Genomic DNA, 16,906 nt, shown 5'->3' on the forward strand with positions numbered 1-16,906 from the left:
GTTCTTCTATCGTTCTTGTGTAGTTTCTTGATAAGCTTCATGGTTGATGCTCGCGGTGGAGCGATGAGGGGTTGCAGACACCAGGGGGTCAGGATCATAATTCCCCCACGTAAAGCATCGATGCCGACGCGTATCACGTGCCGACTGATCAAGAAAGAGAAACTGCTTCACCCGCCTCCATTGATGGAAGGCGAAGGCCTCGCCGCCCGCGTTCTTGAAATGGGACCAGTAGGCACGAAATTCTTGGGGTACGTTTTGAAAAAACATACAGGTTATGATGCAATTCTTGCAAGCCATTGATATAATGAATAATCTTTTGAACAGAATCCTATAGTTCCCTATGTTTTAAGAAATAAGTATCGACTTTGTTTTCTTGAGAGTTGAATTGTCCATAGATAGAACCAGGGCTATCATTTGTGAAGGAAAGCTCATTAAAAAGTCTCTTTTAATAAAATCTTATACATGTACACGTATTTATTCTCATTCTTGCCCATTCTATTTTCTATAAAACAGACCCGTCATTATCGAAGTACCACACTTTGCCTCGCTGCGCGGCAAGGAAAGAGAAGTGATCATTTTACGTAGCGATAACGGAGATAAATGGAGAGAACACACCATGGAAGCTACCGAGGAAGCTGTGCACGATGCTCTACAAGGCAGTTTTGATGGTAAGTAAAAATACAGAAATGACTTTCAGGTTGCCATTTTACCATTAGGGGTTACGTTTGAATCTACTGTTTTAAGAAAACTAAAAATGAACTCCTAAGTCAAATTAAACTGACGGTTAACTGGACGAAATTTTCGTAATTTTCTTCCTGAAAGACAGTTTGATTCTTCACCATTTTGTATTTATCTTCATCAAGTTTTTAGATTGGTGGTTCTTACATACAAAAAAATCTCGAGCCAATTTCATAGAACAGATTTAACTTAAGTTCAAATGGTTCTTTAATACTGTGTTCCGAAAACAAGGTTTGAAATCAAAAATGCGCGGCCTGAATATAGAATGAAAGCTGATCTCATTGTTGCTTGTGAGTGATTTCAATATTTCTCATTTTCGCTTTTTAGAATTAGAATCTGCCGAGGAACTCTACAAACAAAGAATCACGCGCATCATAACAAATGATTTCCCGCAGTATTTCTGTCTGGTCACACGTATAAATCAGGAGAACAACATGATCGGACAGGAAGGAGGTATTCTGAACTCCGCCGTCGTACCGCAGGTGCAGGCCGTGTTCCCCGAAGGAGCCTTGACTAAGAAGATTAAAGTAGGATTGCAGGTAAGTGTACTGCTATCGAGTTCAAATTCTAACAGGAAAGCTCGAATTTATACTTTATCATTGGAGCTAAGGTAGCAGTACTTATGTTTTTTCAACTTGTTTGAACGGATGTCTGGTGCCAAAACTGTAATGAACAGTCATTTGGTCATCTTAAGACCTACATCAGGTATGAACTACCAAAGTTGACTTCAAGCATGTTATGGCACCCAATGTCCGTTCAAACAAGTTAACTGATACATTCCACCATATCGCAGCCCAAACACTAAGCCAAAGCAGTAATATATTATTGATATACTATTGTATTTCATCTAGCATAAAAGATGGTCATAGCATTACAATATACCAGTAATTCACTTGCTGATGAAATGAGGAACCCTTTTGGTCATTCAACATCATTAAACATCATTCTTCTGTATTTAAAATTTTTTACTGTTTCACTTTCAGGCCCAACCTGTACCAGCAGACCAAGTGGCGAAGATGCTCGGTAATCGCGTCGCTGTCAGTCCGATTGTCACTGTGGAGCCGAGACGACGTAAATTCCATCGTCCCATTACTTTATCCATTCCATTACCTAAAGCCTCTCAGAAAGGCATGATTAACCAATATGGTAGTGAAGCTCCGACATTGAGACTTTTATGCAGTATTGCCGGTAAGCGTAAGTTATCCATTTGCCTGCCTGGCTTTCTCTATCTATCTAATTGCATGCTTCGTTTCACTGATCCCAATTTCATACCGTTTTTGAGCTTATTTTCAGTTTCGGGTAATTTTAGAACCGTTTAGCACTTAACACGTCATTTTAGAATAGAAACTTAATGCGGAATTTATTATGATTAGAAAAATTTTCCAAAGCAAAACAAATGAAGAGATATCCTGCCCTTTCTGTGAGTGTAAAATACAAACTTGAAGAAGTTGGGCTCAGTGAAATTCTATTAACCACAATCTCAATGCGCTGTGCATGGGCTCTCAAGTTGGCCGATGGTCAGTCAGTCGGTGGTGGTCATTTCTCAGAACTGTGGACACGGATTGTCAGCGATCTCGTGACCAGGTGACGAGACCAGTGGTGTCATGGTATGTTGCTTGGTGGCGTGGTATGACTAAAATTGTGAGATCGTAAGATTGTGGCATGACTACGGTTAGTGAACTGACTAATTAACGTATAATCCTCGCTACCATATTAACTGTCTTAAATAGTCCATATTGTGAAGTCTGAAACTGTATTGAATATTTATTACTCGTCTTTTAGTTTTAATCCATCCATTTCATTTTCATTGAATATCTAAAGAAAGGCATCGCTCTTTACAGCGAACTTTCGCATCCATACCGTCTTCGTCAACACTCGAATCACAAATCGACTTGTCTTTCCATTTTGAATTACCATAAGAAAAAACTTGAAAAATTTGTTATGAGTATTCCAGATGTTTGAGAGCTCATGCTGAAATCGGTTGAAAATTCATCGAAGATAATCTATTTCCGTACTTAAAATCTCACTTCATGTTAAGCTTTTTAGCTGCTGCACATGTTTACTGATAATCCAACTGTACCAGTCACTGAAGCTAAATATTCCAATCTGTGGTGAATATATCCATTCAGAAGAAAAAGCTTATCGTCGTCATTTTTGCCAACTGAATCAATAATTTCACCAATTGTTTTTGACTTTTCTCTTGCATGCATGCCTCGTTTCCAATTCCTAACCCTTAAAAGGACTTAGTAAGTTCCAGGAACGCTTGTTTTTCCCGCTGTTCTACGTTTTTACGCATGATCTGGACATTAACGCCGATATTTTCATTTCGTGGGCCCTCGCTCAGAAAGTTGGATAAGTACCTGGCCTAGTTTCATGAAGGCCAATCACCAGCTCATTTTCAATGACTTCAGTAATCGAATATGGCTTCAGCTTTGTGAAATTTTTAAACTAATTTTCTGAAGCTTCATTGGTTAATTTGATTCAACTACGCTGAGCTAGCAGCCCGAATACGATTCTAAATATTCATCGTTCATAGTTTTAAAAGTCTCAATAGACACTTCGCTGTAAACTATTTTCTGTTCGAATTTAATTTCGCTCTTTACATTCCGTTGTTCCCAAGTTTCCCCGACGTCTTCTTCCAATGTCTTCTTTCACTCATGTATTCATCATTTTAAGTTCCTATCGAGTTGAATACAGTTAAGCAATTAACTTAACGCATTTTCAAACTGTAACGTCAGTGTCGATCGTACGTAGTGTTGTCGGTTTCAGCGTATGAAAAACGAAACCTGTGACTGCTGTAAAATCATTAATAGCATGAGAGTGGTGATTCATGTCCCGTACGCTCATCCCTAACTGACACCACTTCCACTAGATTGCGTTGACTAATTCGTACCCCGAAAACCGAGCAAGATTAAGCCACTATAATGATTGTGCGTCAAATACCGGTAGAATATTTGCTTCGAATTCAAAGCTGAACCACGTATTTTACCATTTAACTTTGAGCGCTGATAACATTTGCTTTATATTCAGAATATTTTTCTCATCACACAATATCTTTATTTGATTTCCGTTCTTTTTCGTTTTCTCTTTCGCAATTTTCTTTTTCTTTCTCTTTCACTCTCTCGTTACGATTGAGAAGAGTTATTTCAAATTTGAATTCAAATTCTCAGCGATTCTCATCATGCGCAACACCCTCTATAATCGTCAAAACTTGGAGGAACGAACCCCCAATTCCCTCCTCCAAGGACTGTGGAGTTGATTAACTCTGCCAGAACCCACGCACCGAGCAACCACTATCCTTATAATGGCTTCAATTCTTGTGTCCACTGACTCGCATTGCAGTATTGTGAATATATATCATATCTTTATACATATATGTTAATGTCTTATGCTTACTTTATTAATTCTGCTTAACCCGGTCCATGTGTATAGGTAACTCGCAAGGTACATGCTATTTTTCTGCTTGATGCTATTCGCATGCACTTTTATCATTTGACTAATATGTTTATCGGAGCCTGTATTTTTTATCAAAAATACCACTCGTATCGGATCCTTAGCCTAGTAATGAATACATTATTGAAATCGGAGTTCGAAGCTTTGAAAATTCTAGTATATTGTAACGGTTCGAGTCTATATGATAGTTTACTAACGAGGAAATATTTGTTAACTTATGTGTGAGTATTTTTGATAAAAGAAAACTGCTTCGGTCAGTGGTAAGTTTTCTGAACTTGTGTTCGGAGAAATCCACTCTGAATTCTGCATGGCTTATTTTTGTCACTTTTCTCACAGAGCACACAACAGGCAGAACGCACACTTAACTAACAATCTAGTTGTAACTCTGAATAGTGGTGTAGGGGTTTTTTATGTATTTGATAAACAGTTGCTATTTCAAGGTGACTGTTGATGAAAACGTTATCATTGAATGTATCAATAATGAAAATGAAATAATTGTTATTTGCATGAATTTCATTGTTTCACATTAATGTTCACTTAACATGCTAGGTAACTCCGGATATAACATCAAACATAGCAGCACTTGCTGGTTTGATCGATGAAAAACAAATTGGAAAATTGTAATGCTATCATAAAACACATGGCCCATTTCTACAGTCAATTCCCAGATAAGATTAGTTCATTTTAAGAGTCTGATTTTAACTCAGAACTGTAGAACTAGGTCATGCTTGTCATTTATTATGAAGGACTAGTTTCATAGAGCAGTTTCAAAGATAAAGCTGGTCTCTTAAACTTTCCCTAATTAAACAACCTGTTCTTAGGTGTTTTTCTAATGTCTCACCAGGGAGGTGCATCTCCCTGGTCTCAAGAGCTTGCTTATATATAGCTCTGTATCTAGTTGGTAGACATAACTATATTTCTCATTATTCGCATTGATTAGTTATTGATTGATTTATCATATATGAGTAAATTCTTGGCTGACTGTGTAAGACACGTTTTGCGTAGTAGTTCACATAACTCTCCGTACACTGTTTAGTAAAACATTCATATAATTTGCTCTGATTTTGTCACAAAGATGAACGCTATGAAGACAGTGAAGGTATTTAGTCTGGTATGGTGAAATACCTCCCGATACTGTTTGCTAACTGTTATATCCGAATGACAAACCAGTTTTAAGAGAGATATTCTTTAGAAACAAACTTTAAAAACTTTGTATCTGATAGTAACTTTTAGCAGACAACTCCAACCCTGTCGGTTTTGGTGACTTGCATGGCAAGACCTTTGTTTGAAGAGATTACCTACTACTGTTATTCATGCTGAATCAGTGAGATATCAGCATCAGTATTCAAGAAGTCGTCTACTGCCTACAATTTTTAATGAGATGCATGGTAATCAAGATGTTTGAAAGAGCCTGCTTTACGATTGAAATTTAAGTCAACTGTCTTGAAACTACCTCTCTCTCTGTCAAAAAGAAAATAATGTCCTATGCCAGATAAGTTGCATGGAACTCGATCTGTTAATAATTAATTCAAGAATCTAATTGAACTGATAAAGAAAATGAGTACCACTCCACTCTACTACCCTTGCTTCTGCACACAAGTTTTAGTGGTTGAAGATTTGATGTTGCATAGAGGTGTTTGGGGCTTCCCAAAGTATTCACAGTGTGCTTTGTGCTGATTGGTCGAGAATAAATTCCAGTTCCTGCATAAATTCACATAATTAGATCATTGCTTGTAACATTCACAATGATTTTTCTCAAAATTCTAAATTCTATAGAGTCATCAGCAATTTACAATTTCTTCATGATCTTTTGGATTTTCACTGGAATCCAAATTTGTAATTCATATAGTTCGGTTTTTAAAAAGAATTTCTTTAAAATTTTAAATATATAATTTTTTTTCAAATTGTTGTCTATCATTTTAGTCATTCTAGATTTATAAGTTGTAGCTTTTCCTAGAGACCATTTTACAAGTTGCCTATCCTTTTACCTTCTGATGTTATGTTTCTTGCATTTTTCTCGAATTTATCATAACTAGTTATAAAACATTCGTAAGATTTAAGTTTGCTAGAGTTTTAAGATAAAGTTTGAAACGTATTCAAGTTCCTAAGTAAATGTCTATTTTAAATACCTATTACCAGTTGTTAAAGTTGACTTTAGAGAATTGATTTGGCTGCAGATCTCTATATTGACTTGTTTGGATAAATGATGGCCCAAACTGTAAAGAGTTGATTTAGTCACGTATTAATGAATGAGACTTCATATTTTCCTTGGTAAAGGTGAAGCAGCGCCAGCACAGTGGGAGGATGTTACTGGAACTACACAGCTTAACTTCGTCAATGACTGTGTCTCATTCACCACAGCTGTATCAGCAAGGTAAAGTGGAATGAATATTCTGGAATTTTATGATTCATAAAAACACATAATGTGTGGCCTTATCATGTCAGTCCATTGTTGGCGCAATGTATTAAGTACAAGTAGAAGTTTACCCCATGACATGCGCCACTAGTTCTTGCCAGTTACAAAGTCTCAGTCACATCCATATCTGTCGCATTGTAGCTCGACATAGCTTCGGTTTATCTGTACCTACCGGTACCTCCCGGGTATATGTCCCAGGGTGATTTTCACCTGACCAAATAATGTTAGATTTCCTTAAATATTTTGTCAAATATCCTCTCAAATATTAGCGTACGACAAGTGAACTTCTGTACTGATAACCTAAAAGCTTAGAATATAGTTTAGCTCTCCGAATATGGTATATGCTTCTGTACAGAGTGAGCTTAAGAATGCTATGAATTAACAGGTTTTGGTTGATGGATTGTCAAAATACGAACGATGCAGCAAAGATGGCTTCAGAACTTTACCGCGAGGTCATCTCCGTGCCATACATGGCAAAGTTCGTCGTTTTCTCAAAACGTCATGATACGATGGAAGCAAGATTACGCTGTTTCTGTATGACAGACGATAAAATGGAAAAAACATTAGAAGGACAAGAACATTTCGTAGAAGTTGCTCGTAGCAGAGATGTAGAGGTTTGTATTAGAAAAATTTCATCTTGCTACCTTGGGAAGGGGGGCAATTATTCAGTCTAAACGTTTGATGAAATCAGCTTTAATTTCAATTTATACATCCAACTTCCGTAATTTGTCCATTTCCAATGAGTGAAGTTTTGACTGAGAAATATGGACAGCCTAGAAAAACTATGCCCAGTTTTGGCTAAAGAATTTCATGAAGAGCCACATATTTATGATCGTTTACTAGGAACGTTGGATAAGAGATAGTAATGTTTTTTATCCGATTTCAGGTTTTAGAAGGAAAACGCCAATATGTAGAAATGGCTGGAAACTTAGTTCCAGTAACGAAGTCAGATGACCAGTTAAATCTTGTGTTCCATGCATTTAGAGAAAACCGTCTGCCGTACACTGTACGGATACGCGATTCTGACCAGGATCCTACTGGTAGAATAGCATTCATGCGGGAGCCTAAAGTTAGCCGTGGTGAGGCTCCACAAAATCCAATATGTAACCTGAATATCACACTACAAGATTATGTAAAGGTATGGAATATAAAAGATTATTAACATAATGTACACGGGCAGATCTAGGAATTGTTTAAGGGCGTGGATCTGATAATTGTAATGGGCTCTTTATTTAAAAAAGACCGATTTGACTATGCAAGGCGCGAAGGTCTGAGGGCCCTCTCCCTAAATTTTTGAAAATTTAGGGTAAAAGGCAGCTTTTCGATTTGGAAGCATTTCACCAAGTGCGCATGGTGTCGCTCGACCCCTAGTTTAAATTTCCATTGTAAAAGAATTTTTTCCTGGTGTCTTGGAGGGCACATTGGAATTCTGCAGGGGTGGATTGGTCCAAACTCTTAAAATAGAATTGATACCAATCATTAATTTCGTGAGAAAAGAAGAAAAAGGAAAGACTTGAGTAACTAGTTCAGTTATTGACAATTAGTTTTTCAAAACAATGTTTCTCATCAAATTTGCAGTTAGAAGAAGATTTAGATTCAGAGGCAGCAGCTGAACTACGTAGAAAATATAAATTCTGGAAAGAAGGCATAGGTAGGTTAAAAATACATGTAGTCGATTTTCATTTGAAAATTAGGTCAATCGCTAAATGGAGTCGCCACGTTTATTTCAGTGGTGCAAGATACGATTACTAAATGCGACCTACGACTCAGCGATATCGCTGAAGCGGTTCAGGGCGACTGGGTCGCGCTTGCGCAACATTTAGGTCTTAACGATGACGAAATAATCAACATCAAAAAAGAATATCACACGCTGAGCGATCAGGCATTAGCGATGCTGCTGTTATGGCGAGAGAAATTCGGTGATGAAGCAACGGGTAAGGCGCTGAAAATAAACTATACTATTCAAACTGTATAAACCTGTACTTTAGATCAGTCTAGAATATTTCAAAATTTTCATGGTATTGCTAGAGTTAAAAGTGAGAAATTTAGAAAGACCACGATTTTTATAACCTTTTATGTGTGTTGATTAGTGCATAAGTTGATTGTGACTATCTCTCAGAAGATGGAAGTCTTTGTTTGGTTTATGAAATAATGCTTATTACGTATATGTTGCTAGGTAGCATTGTACTGTTTCTCCATCACAATACTATAAATCTCACACATTTGATAAGATTAGATTCAAATAGATCATCTAACGTTCTGATTGGTCGTCTTGTTTGTAGGTAACAAATTAGAAGAAGCCTTAAAAGCTATAAATAGACATGATGTTGTTAAAAAATGTATGTATAATTTATCACACGTTACTGACGAAACGGAACGAGCCTTCGCCCAGATGCAAATGGAACATTCAGGTAAATGAAATTCACCATTTTCTTCTGAAAGTAATTGAAAATGTCGTCTTAATGTGCTTAATCAAAATTTTCAATCTCAGTTTATTCAAAAATATTTAAAAAAAATCCAATCGTTTGTAGGTTTTGATGATTTAAAAGAAGAATTAGGACCATCCAGGGATTCAACAATGGGCCGTGGTCTTTCACTCGATGTCCAATATGATGAAAATGACATGATGAAGGTATGTTTATACAAGTCCTTGAGTAACATCCAGATACTTTGCGAATTCTATCCTGTGGATTGGATAGTTACGTAAGCAGATTTAGGCATATCATTATGAATCCCTAAATGAAAAGAGCTACACTAGTTACACAGTTGTGAATTAGTTCAACTCGTAAGATTTGAAATTGAGAGTAGTTCATTTTAGTTATTTTAAAATTCAACTCCTCACAGCTGTAGAACTGGAACCTGCGCATGTACAACAAAATGGCTCAGATCATTCGGACTCTGCCAGAATACTTGCAACAATTTTCACAAAGTTCGCTGATATTATGATTCATGGGTTGTCATTAACCACTTATCGCAATCATAATTTTGCTTTGTGAAATTTTCTTAAAAATTGATAGATTGGAGACACATATTTATGTTGCAGAATCAAACAACGATTTTAGATTTTTGGCCATTTCAAGTGGTCAAGTCATTTTTCGAATACTTTCAACATGAGAAGGTATATCTAATTAAAAACTCATCTGCATTAATAATGCTTGTCGGTATGGAGGAGTTTCTGAAATGTTACGGAGGTTTTGACACGTTCGTGAAGTCCATGATATAGGATGATATTTTTTCAATGTGGATTATACGGAGTCACTGATTAGTAAAATACGGTTGATTGCATGCCGCACTTTGGAATACAGACTATTAAGGTATATTTTCAAAAAGTGTATTTGCACTGTATACGGATGTATGATTATTTTTGGCAAGTAGAAATTTTGCTTACTGGTTTAGGTGTGCTAACTAGAGTTCCATGGGGTATTTTTGATGATCGAAATTTCCCGGAAAATTAATAATGCTCCTCATTTTATTAGATTTACAGTGCTTGGTTTTGGGTGGCAAAAGCATTTTGGTTGAAATTACAAACCTTGCTTCATAACAGTTTCACTTTTCATTTAGGGATATTTTAGTCATTGAATGGTGTGTCAACCATTTGTGAAACTCGACCATCCTTGATAAGACCCGCAAACAGTATATTATACTGGTGGTATATTATTTTGACGATCTTATAAAGGGTAGATTTAGAATGGCTAAAGATGAGAAGTTCACGAAAATTCAAGAATTTAAAAAAAAAATAGTGTTTACTCTGATTTGGAAAGCAAAGTTAAGGAAATAACTGAGATTTTTAGCCTACTTTGGATTTAAGGCCCTGTGGGCTGTTGCGGTTTGTTTTTCATCTGTTGTCTATGCGTCTGTCTGTTCATCTATAGGATGGAATCCAGTTTTCTAGGGAAATTTTGAAGATGCTTTGATTAATTATTTCATACGTATATGTATCCCCATAGGGCCCATCATCATGAGAAAATCAGGGTCTATCAGACACAAGATATGTTCTGTGACCTTTTTGTGCCCAAAAATATAACTTTTGGCCTGAATTCCGAGGTGGCCACCTTTGTCTCTATCAGTCCTCATTCGTAGATGGAAAAAGATTTTTTGATGAAACTATCAACAGATTTTAACTTTATATAGGTTTTAACATTTCACTAAGTGGGCATGGTGTCCCTGGACCCCTACTTTCGTATAGGTATTTGGTCATTGTTCACAGATAGACCCCACGCAGTAAAAATATAGGCCTATTTAAGTTGCTATTAACATAGATTTCATGCTGGAAAAATATGCACCAGAGCCATCAGACATTTTTCCGTATGATATTTGGCATGAGCTATTCGGTAATGGTTAATGATACTTCAATTGTACCTAATTGAAGTATCATTAAAAATTAGATGACCTTCTTGATGTGACCTACATATTTGCGCTATGTAGTCGTATATACAGATACAATAGGTTGTTATTTGGAAGTACCTCAGACCAGTGACTTCAGGATATGTAATATCCTCATAGTTATATTGTTAAGACTTACAGAAGAAAAGAGTAATGTTGTTAGTAGGCGCATATTTCAGAATTCATGGAGTTTCCATTTTTAGCGACGGTAGCTGCAAGATTCAAGTCATTTGATTTCCATGATGATGGCACATTTTGGATTTGTTTATTGATAACTTTTATCGTGATCATGGTCAGCATACTGTACCGTTATAGCTCATGTTGCTTCCCGAAACTGTTTCAGGAGTCGGAATCGGCTGGCGAGGAATCGGGAAGTGAAAAAGAATCGCCGAAAAAAGGTAAGCTTTGGTCTTGGTATATACTCAGATACTTTTCAGACCATTTGGAGAAGAAATGTAGGTATTCAAAAACTAATGAATTATTGCACCGTATTTCAGGTAAAGGTCATAGAAATCATGTGCAAAAAATCTTGACTGTTTCTTTTCCTTTTGTTGTTGCGGAAAATTTTATTTTTTTTTAAAATTTTCTGGGAATTGATAGTCATGTGTTTGACCCAGTGCCTTCATTGTGCGGTCAGTTTGCCATCAACGCTGAAAAGAATGGATTGTTTTTTTTTCATGAATAAACTTTCGAAGTCTGTACTTTTGAATCTAGATCATGGGGTATGGTTGAACAGACACTATTATCAAATTAGGACTAATCAGGGTGAAATGTGTCTGGTAACCATCACTGAAACAAATTAATACTGTGTGATATAGGCAAAGTTAATCTTTTTAGTTAGTTTTTAACGATTCTTGGACTCTAACAAGGCTTTTTCGCTTCCATGAAATAAACCATGCCAAAAATCATGCACATTCTACGAAATAATTTGCATTTCGATTATTAGTCTTGTTTCGTACTTTACTTATACCTTTCTATATTCTAAATATTCAAATTATCTCTTCACCGGTCATGATAGAAAACACGATGATAAAATGAATGTCTAACAATTCATTCTCCGTATTGTAGTAATGATATAGTGATTCTGCTTTTAAGCTTGATTTACACTGGTACATATATAAATATATATATATATACAGATATTTACTTCATAGATTGCATGCTTTCTGTTTTCTCGATGAACTTGGTTTTGATGCTCCCCGCGCCGTGGTCACAAAATTGCACCAGCTGCCTCGATCCTATTAACCTTTTACATATATATGTATGTCTATATTGTATGCTTATGTATCGCTGTTTTAGACGATTTGCATATCGTACCCGAGCTAGACGAACGACGCGGAGTCGTACATCCTAAATCGTCCGATGAATTATCTAATGAGCAAAAACGAAAGAAGGACGCTCTGTTAGCGTTCGCCGAGCAGATGGATTTATTAGCCGATTCACAGGCTATATCCACTGACAGTATCCCTAATGATGAAGGTATTCATTGAATATATACACAGAAATCATCGGCATGTACATGTGCACTGAACCCACACGTACTACAGTGTTTTTAGACTGCATGATTATTGTTGTGTATCACCACTCCAGATTTATTTTTCGTTCATAGCGTAATCAGACCTGTCACCAAAAGTCAGAACCATAGAACTGTAAGCGAATGGGAAGGCCGACTCTTCAAATATCCGCTAAGCACAGCTAGTAATCTTGTGTTTTGTTCAGCACCCTCACCGGTGGCGTTAAGCAATAGTGGTTGTAGACTGGTTTCCAGTCTCTATTTTTAATTTAGCGTTTCTCATTGATTTGTTTCAAATCTTGAAAAGCGGTAATGTTCAATGCTCGCAGAGAAAATATAATCGAAAATATTTCCAAGAACCTATTGTTTATCGCTGCTGGTGAGGGCACTGATCCAGATATCAAAGGCAAATGTATAGTGACGTCACAGAGTTGGCCTTCCCGTTCGCTTATAGTTCTATGGTAAAACTGAACAAGCTGAACTATGAAGGTGGTATATTGTCATTCTATCTGACGGCGATCTGTTCAGTTATGCAATATAAAGTTTAGCCATTCTTCATCTGATTTCACAGCGACCATTAGCTGTCAAGCAGAAGTGGCTGATTTATGACAGCCAATAAGGACGGCATATATGAAAAACTTACAATTATGTTGGTGTATGATTTCAATCGATTGACTCCTCTGTGTTCATATATGATTGAAGAGTCTGTACTGTTTTGATAATCTCTTTGGATCAGTACTCAATTTAGCCAATAGATATAGGCTATCGGTCCTTATCAAAGATTGTAACTAATTTTGATCTCAATTATAGTAAAGGTCTGAATTGCACTATGTTTTTTTTTAGAATTACGGTTTTAGATATTACAACTCACACAAATCCAATACGTTTATTCCTCCTTCATTTCCATAAACAGCACAAACAGTTTGTTCTGTGTTGTCAATGGTGCAATTTCTTTACGTTTACTTAAGTTAGCACTCCAAAGCAATACAAATCATACCTCCCTTATCTGATTATTTGTGATTCATTTTGAAGAAATGGAATGAAATGAAAACATAGCTTTGTTATCAGTATCAACAAAAATTGATGAATTTTTGGTATCATTCATTTTTCAATGTACAAGAGAACTTTGTTGTTATAGAATTGTGGTCAGACTAAATGTTCTAAAATATGTTTCGGGTCATTTTTTCAATAGGATAATAGTAAAAGTACTCATTTACATCATGTTAGCCTACATAATTGGATAACTCAAGATAATTCAACTATTGATAAAGATGCATCTTATATATCTTACATAATTTGCATATTATCGAATACAGGAATAGTTTGCACTTAATAATAATGCACATCATCACAAACAATATCTCACTACGTACTTGTACTAACAATTCCATTATCACATATTGCGTGGAAGGTTTCCTGCATTTGCACTGTACAATCCCAAAGTGTATGCATGTGCACTGTATGAAGTGAATGTCCAGTAGTCTGATTAGTGAGTTTGTTGTATGATTTTGTGTATGTTTGCCCTTTACCTGTGGCTTCATCTGCATGTGTATGAAGACATAAACTTCTTCCTGTGCTACATATTGAAATTTAGAGTCTCTTTTCGTTAGTGAATAGTTGAAATCACTGACTCGAATCCATGTATATACCCTGGAAAACTGATTCAGGAGTCTTGCTGCCGTTGCACTGATAATGCATGAATAAGAGAAAGCCCATCACTTAGCCTATTTACTAAGGTATGAATTAAGTTGATACAGGGTTGTACTTTTTAAAAAAGGATTAAGAAATTCCCTGTCTCAATACCATTTTGTAATCAGTTTTTCAGTCGAGAGAAGATATCATAAAAGAAGCCACAGGTTTATGGTTATATAATTCCCCACGTGCAATCTTTTTGTGTCATTGATCAATGAATGTTGAATTTATTTCTTTTCAGCCCACTTTGGACTTAAGTCCCGGGGGGCTATTGCGTTCACTTTCCGTCCGTTAACCTGTCCATCTGTGGACTGAATCCACAAATATTGTGTCGATCAGACCCAAGATGGGCATCTTGTGACCTTTAATATGCCACAAAAGGTCATTTTTGCCAAGAATTCCAAGGTCTGTAGCTTCCTGATGGAGACATTTACACTGACACGGATCTGTTTTTACAAAAGCAACTGTAACTGACACAGCCGTTTAACATCCTGTCGTTTATAGGCTCGCCTCATCGTACCGCAAAGAAGTTTAACCCTTCATGATTTTTGGGTGCAGTGAAACTGAAAACATCCAAAAACTGATAATTGGTCCTAAGGATGAAATAGATATAGCCTAGTAGGGTAATCGTTCCATGGCGCTTACAATGATACCACTCGTTCATTCACCTATCACAAATAATGTCATTACAATGACACAAATCTGCTAGCTGTTTTATTAAGTGCTCAGAATAGAGAAAATGTGCCATAATAATAATCAAGGGAATAACAAAAAATGTGTTCGCCAAATGGTCATCAAATGATAATTGTGTACAATTTTTGCTGTTTATAATGGTACCTATGCATATTTTGTTTTGGTCATTGTTTCAGTTATCTTGAGTTTCGGGGTCATTTGTTTCTCTATAAGTTCACCAGGAGGGGAGGGTTGAAAAGCAGAATGAAATTATATTTCCATATCATTGGTTCTACGCATTTTTGTAACCAAAATTGCAAAATTGTAGCTCATGACAAGTTGTAATGTATGATTGTGGTGAGTTTCCGGGTCATCAATTGATAACATTTTCATATGGTCAAGCATTTCACCAAGTGGGCATGGTGTCCCAGGACCCCTGAAAGTTGAACTTCATATCTTTCACTTTCTGAAACGATACCAAATTCTGATGCCTGCATAATTTGATAAAGTTATATTTGTCTGAAAATCTTGACAAAGCTTTGGCCTACATAATACACTAATTATGGTCTGTATTAATTTTCCAGCGATTAGCTCTATCCTTTCTGATGATAGATGCATATAATATAACAGTAATTTTACCAAATAATTGGAATTGAATTGAACCACCGAGCTCATCACTTAATGGTAGAACCATTACATGAACAGACAGATAGATTAGCAGACATCAATTCTCTGGACCACATTTTTGCAGTTCATGGAAACCTTTGAAAGTGAAAGATTTGATGTTAAACATTTTTGTTTTTTTTTCCTCAATTTTTAGTGCTTTGTTGTAAGAAGTTATAAGCATTTAAACTTGCAATATAATAAAATAGTCGCTTTGTTAACGAAAATATTATAATCAAGTTGTTATGATATGGAACACAAACAATTACCAATTAAAGAAGCCAATTTCAAAGTAACTACGCCACTATCTGTTTAACTGCTAACAAAATCATACTGTTTCCTCCCTGACAACAGCACCGACCATCCATGAAGACACAATTGATAAAACTGAACGTGAACCACCAGTCGAAGATTTTATAACTAAAGTCGATACGTTGAAAGATGAAGGCGTAGATGAACGCATGTCTGTTTCTAGCGAGGAAGGTGAAGATAAAAAAGGTATATTCAGTGTACAACAAAACTGAGCATCCGAAATCTGTTGATGAAGTGTCTCCACACATGAAAAATATCCTCTAACTCGCTGCTTTAACTTATTGCACTATTTTGGAAGTTCTTCACTCTGTCGAAAACTGAAAATAGCAAATAAAAGGCTAACAGATGTTCCGCTTACCAACCTGCTAAACTTTAACAAAATGGCTTCTATTTAAGACAAGCTTTTTCTGCTTACACAATAGCAAACAATTCTTATAGCATTCAATTGGGAGTTGCGTTTACTAGTACTGCAATATCAAAGTTATTTACTTCGTTTTGTTTGCCTCATGTTTGTTAAGATAAGCTTGGTGAAGTGTCTCACATATAGGATTAGCTTCATTTTAAGTCTATACACTTGCTTCGTACATCACAAATGATTCAAGGCACGCTGCCTCAGATAGGCCCTGTCCAAGTATAGAGCAACATTTTTGTTCGTTTTATTATTATCTAGTTTTGATTTTCAATTCTATTGATATTGAATATCATTGACTGGAGGGGATTAGTTAGGCTATATGGTTTTGCTTTAATCAAGTTAACTTGATTGCACTGATCACTTTTTCAGATCACGATGCTACTAAGACACCACCCCCAACACCTAATGAAAATAAAGGTATCTGCTGGTTATATACTCTTTAACACACAACATATATTAAAGAAGATCTTTGTGGTGAAGAAGCTTAGCCTATTGTCTGCTTTGCATCTTTAATGCAATTAATTCCCTGATGGACTAACCAGATTTGATATTCACGAATGTGGTTTTCATTTTTCTTGAATCGATTATGTATATTGTACTTTCTATTTGCCATCTTTGTCAGTGTTCCTAAGATTTGGAAGAAAAAATCACA

The 16,906-nt window shown here is 36.1% G+C and overlaps 1 protein-coding gene across 37 annotated transcripts in view; it reads left to right on the forward strand.

Moving 5' to 3' along the window:
* LOC141904097 (uncharacterized) overlaps positions 1-16,906 on the forward strand; it is a 145,874-nt gene that overhangs the window by 80,724 nt on the left and 48,244 nt on the right. For 29 of the 37 annotated variants that reach the window (XM_074792571.1, XM_074792570.1, XM_074792588.1 and 26 more), the window contains 16 exons: positions 24-248; positions 514-668; positions 1,066-1,277; positions 1,722-1,926; positions 5,267-5,290; positions 6,469-6,565; positions 6,993-7,221; positions 7,494-7,745; positions 8,186-8,258; positions 8,338-8,541; positions 8,890-9,018; positions 9,139-9,239; positions 11,334-11,388; positions 12,290-12,469; positions 15,885-16,028; positions 16,624-16,671. In XM_074792571.1, the coding sequence (XP_074648672.1) occupies positions 24-248; positions 514-668; positions 1,066-1,277; positions 1,722-1,926; positions 5,267-5,290; positions 6,469-6,565; positions 6,993-7,221; positions 7,494-7,745; positions 8,186-8,258; positions 8,338-8,541; positions 8,890-9,018; positions 9,139-9,239; positions 11,334-11,388; positions 12,290-12,469; positions 15,885-16,028; positions 16,624-16,671 (2,333 nt within the window). The remainder of the gene's footprint in view (positions 1-23; positions 249-513; positions 669-1,065; positions 1,278-1,721; positions 1,927-5,266; positions 5,291-6,468; positions 6,566-6,992; positions 7,222-7,493; positions 7,746-8,185; positions 8,259-8,337; positions 8,542-8,889; positions 9,019-9,138; positions 9,240-11,333; positions 11,389-12,289; positions 12,470-15,884; positions 16,029-16,623; positions 16,672-16,906) is intronic. The other 8 variants (XM_074792579.1, XM_074792585.1, XM_074792573.1 and 5 more) reach the window with 5 other exon arrangements.

The sequence above is a fragment of the Tubulanus polymorphus genome, chromosome 4 (assembly GCF_964204645.1).
Source record: "Tubulanus polymorphus chromosome 4, tnTubPoly1.2, whole genome shotgun sequence".
Classification (NCBI taxonomy): Eukaryota; Metazoa; Nemertea; class Palaeonemertea; order Tubulaniformes; family Tubulanidae; genus Tubulanus; species Tubulanus polymorphus.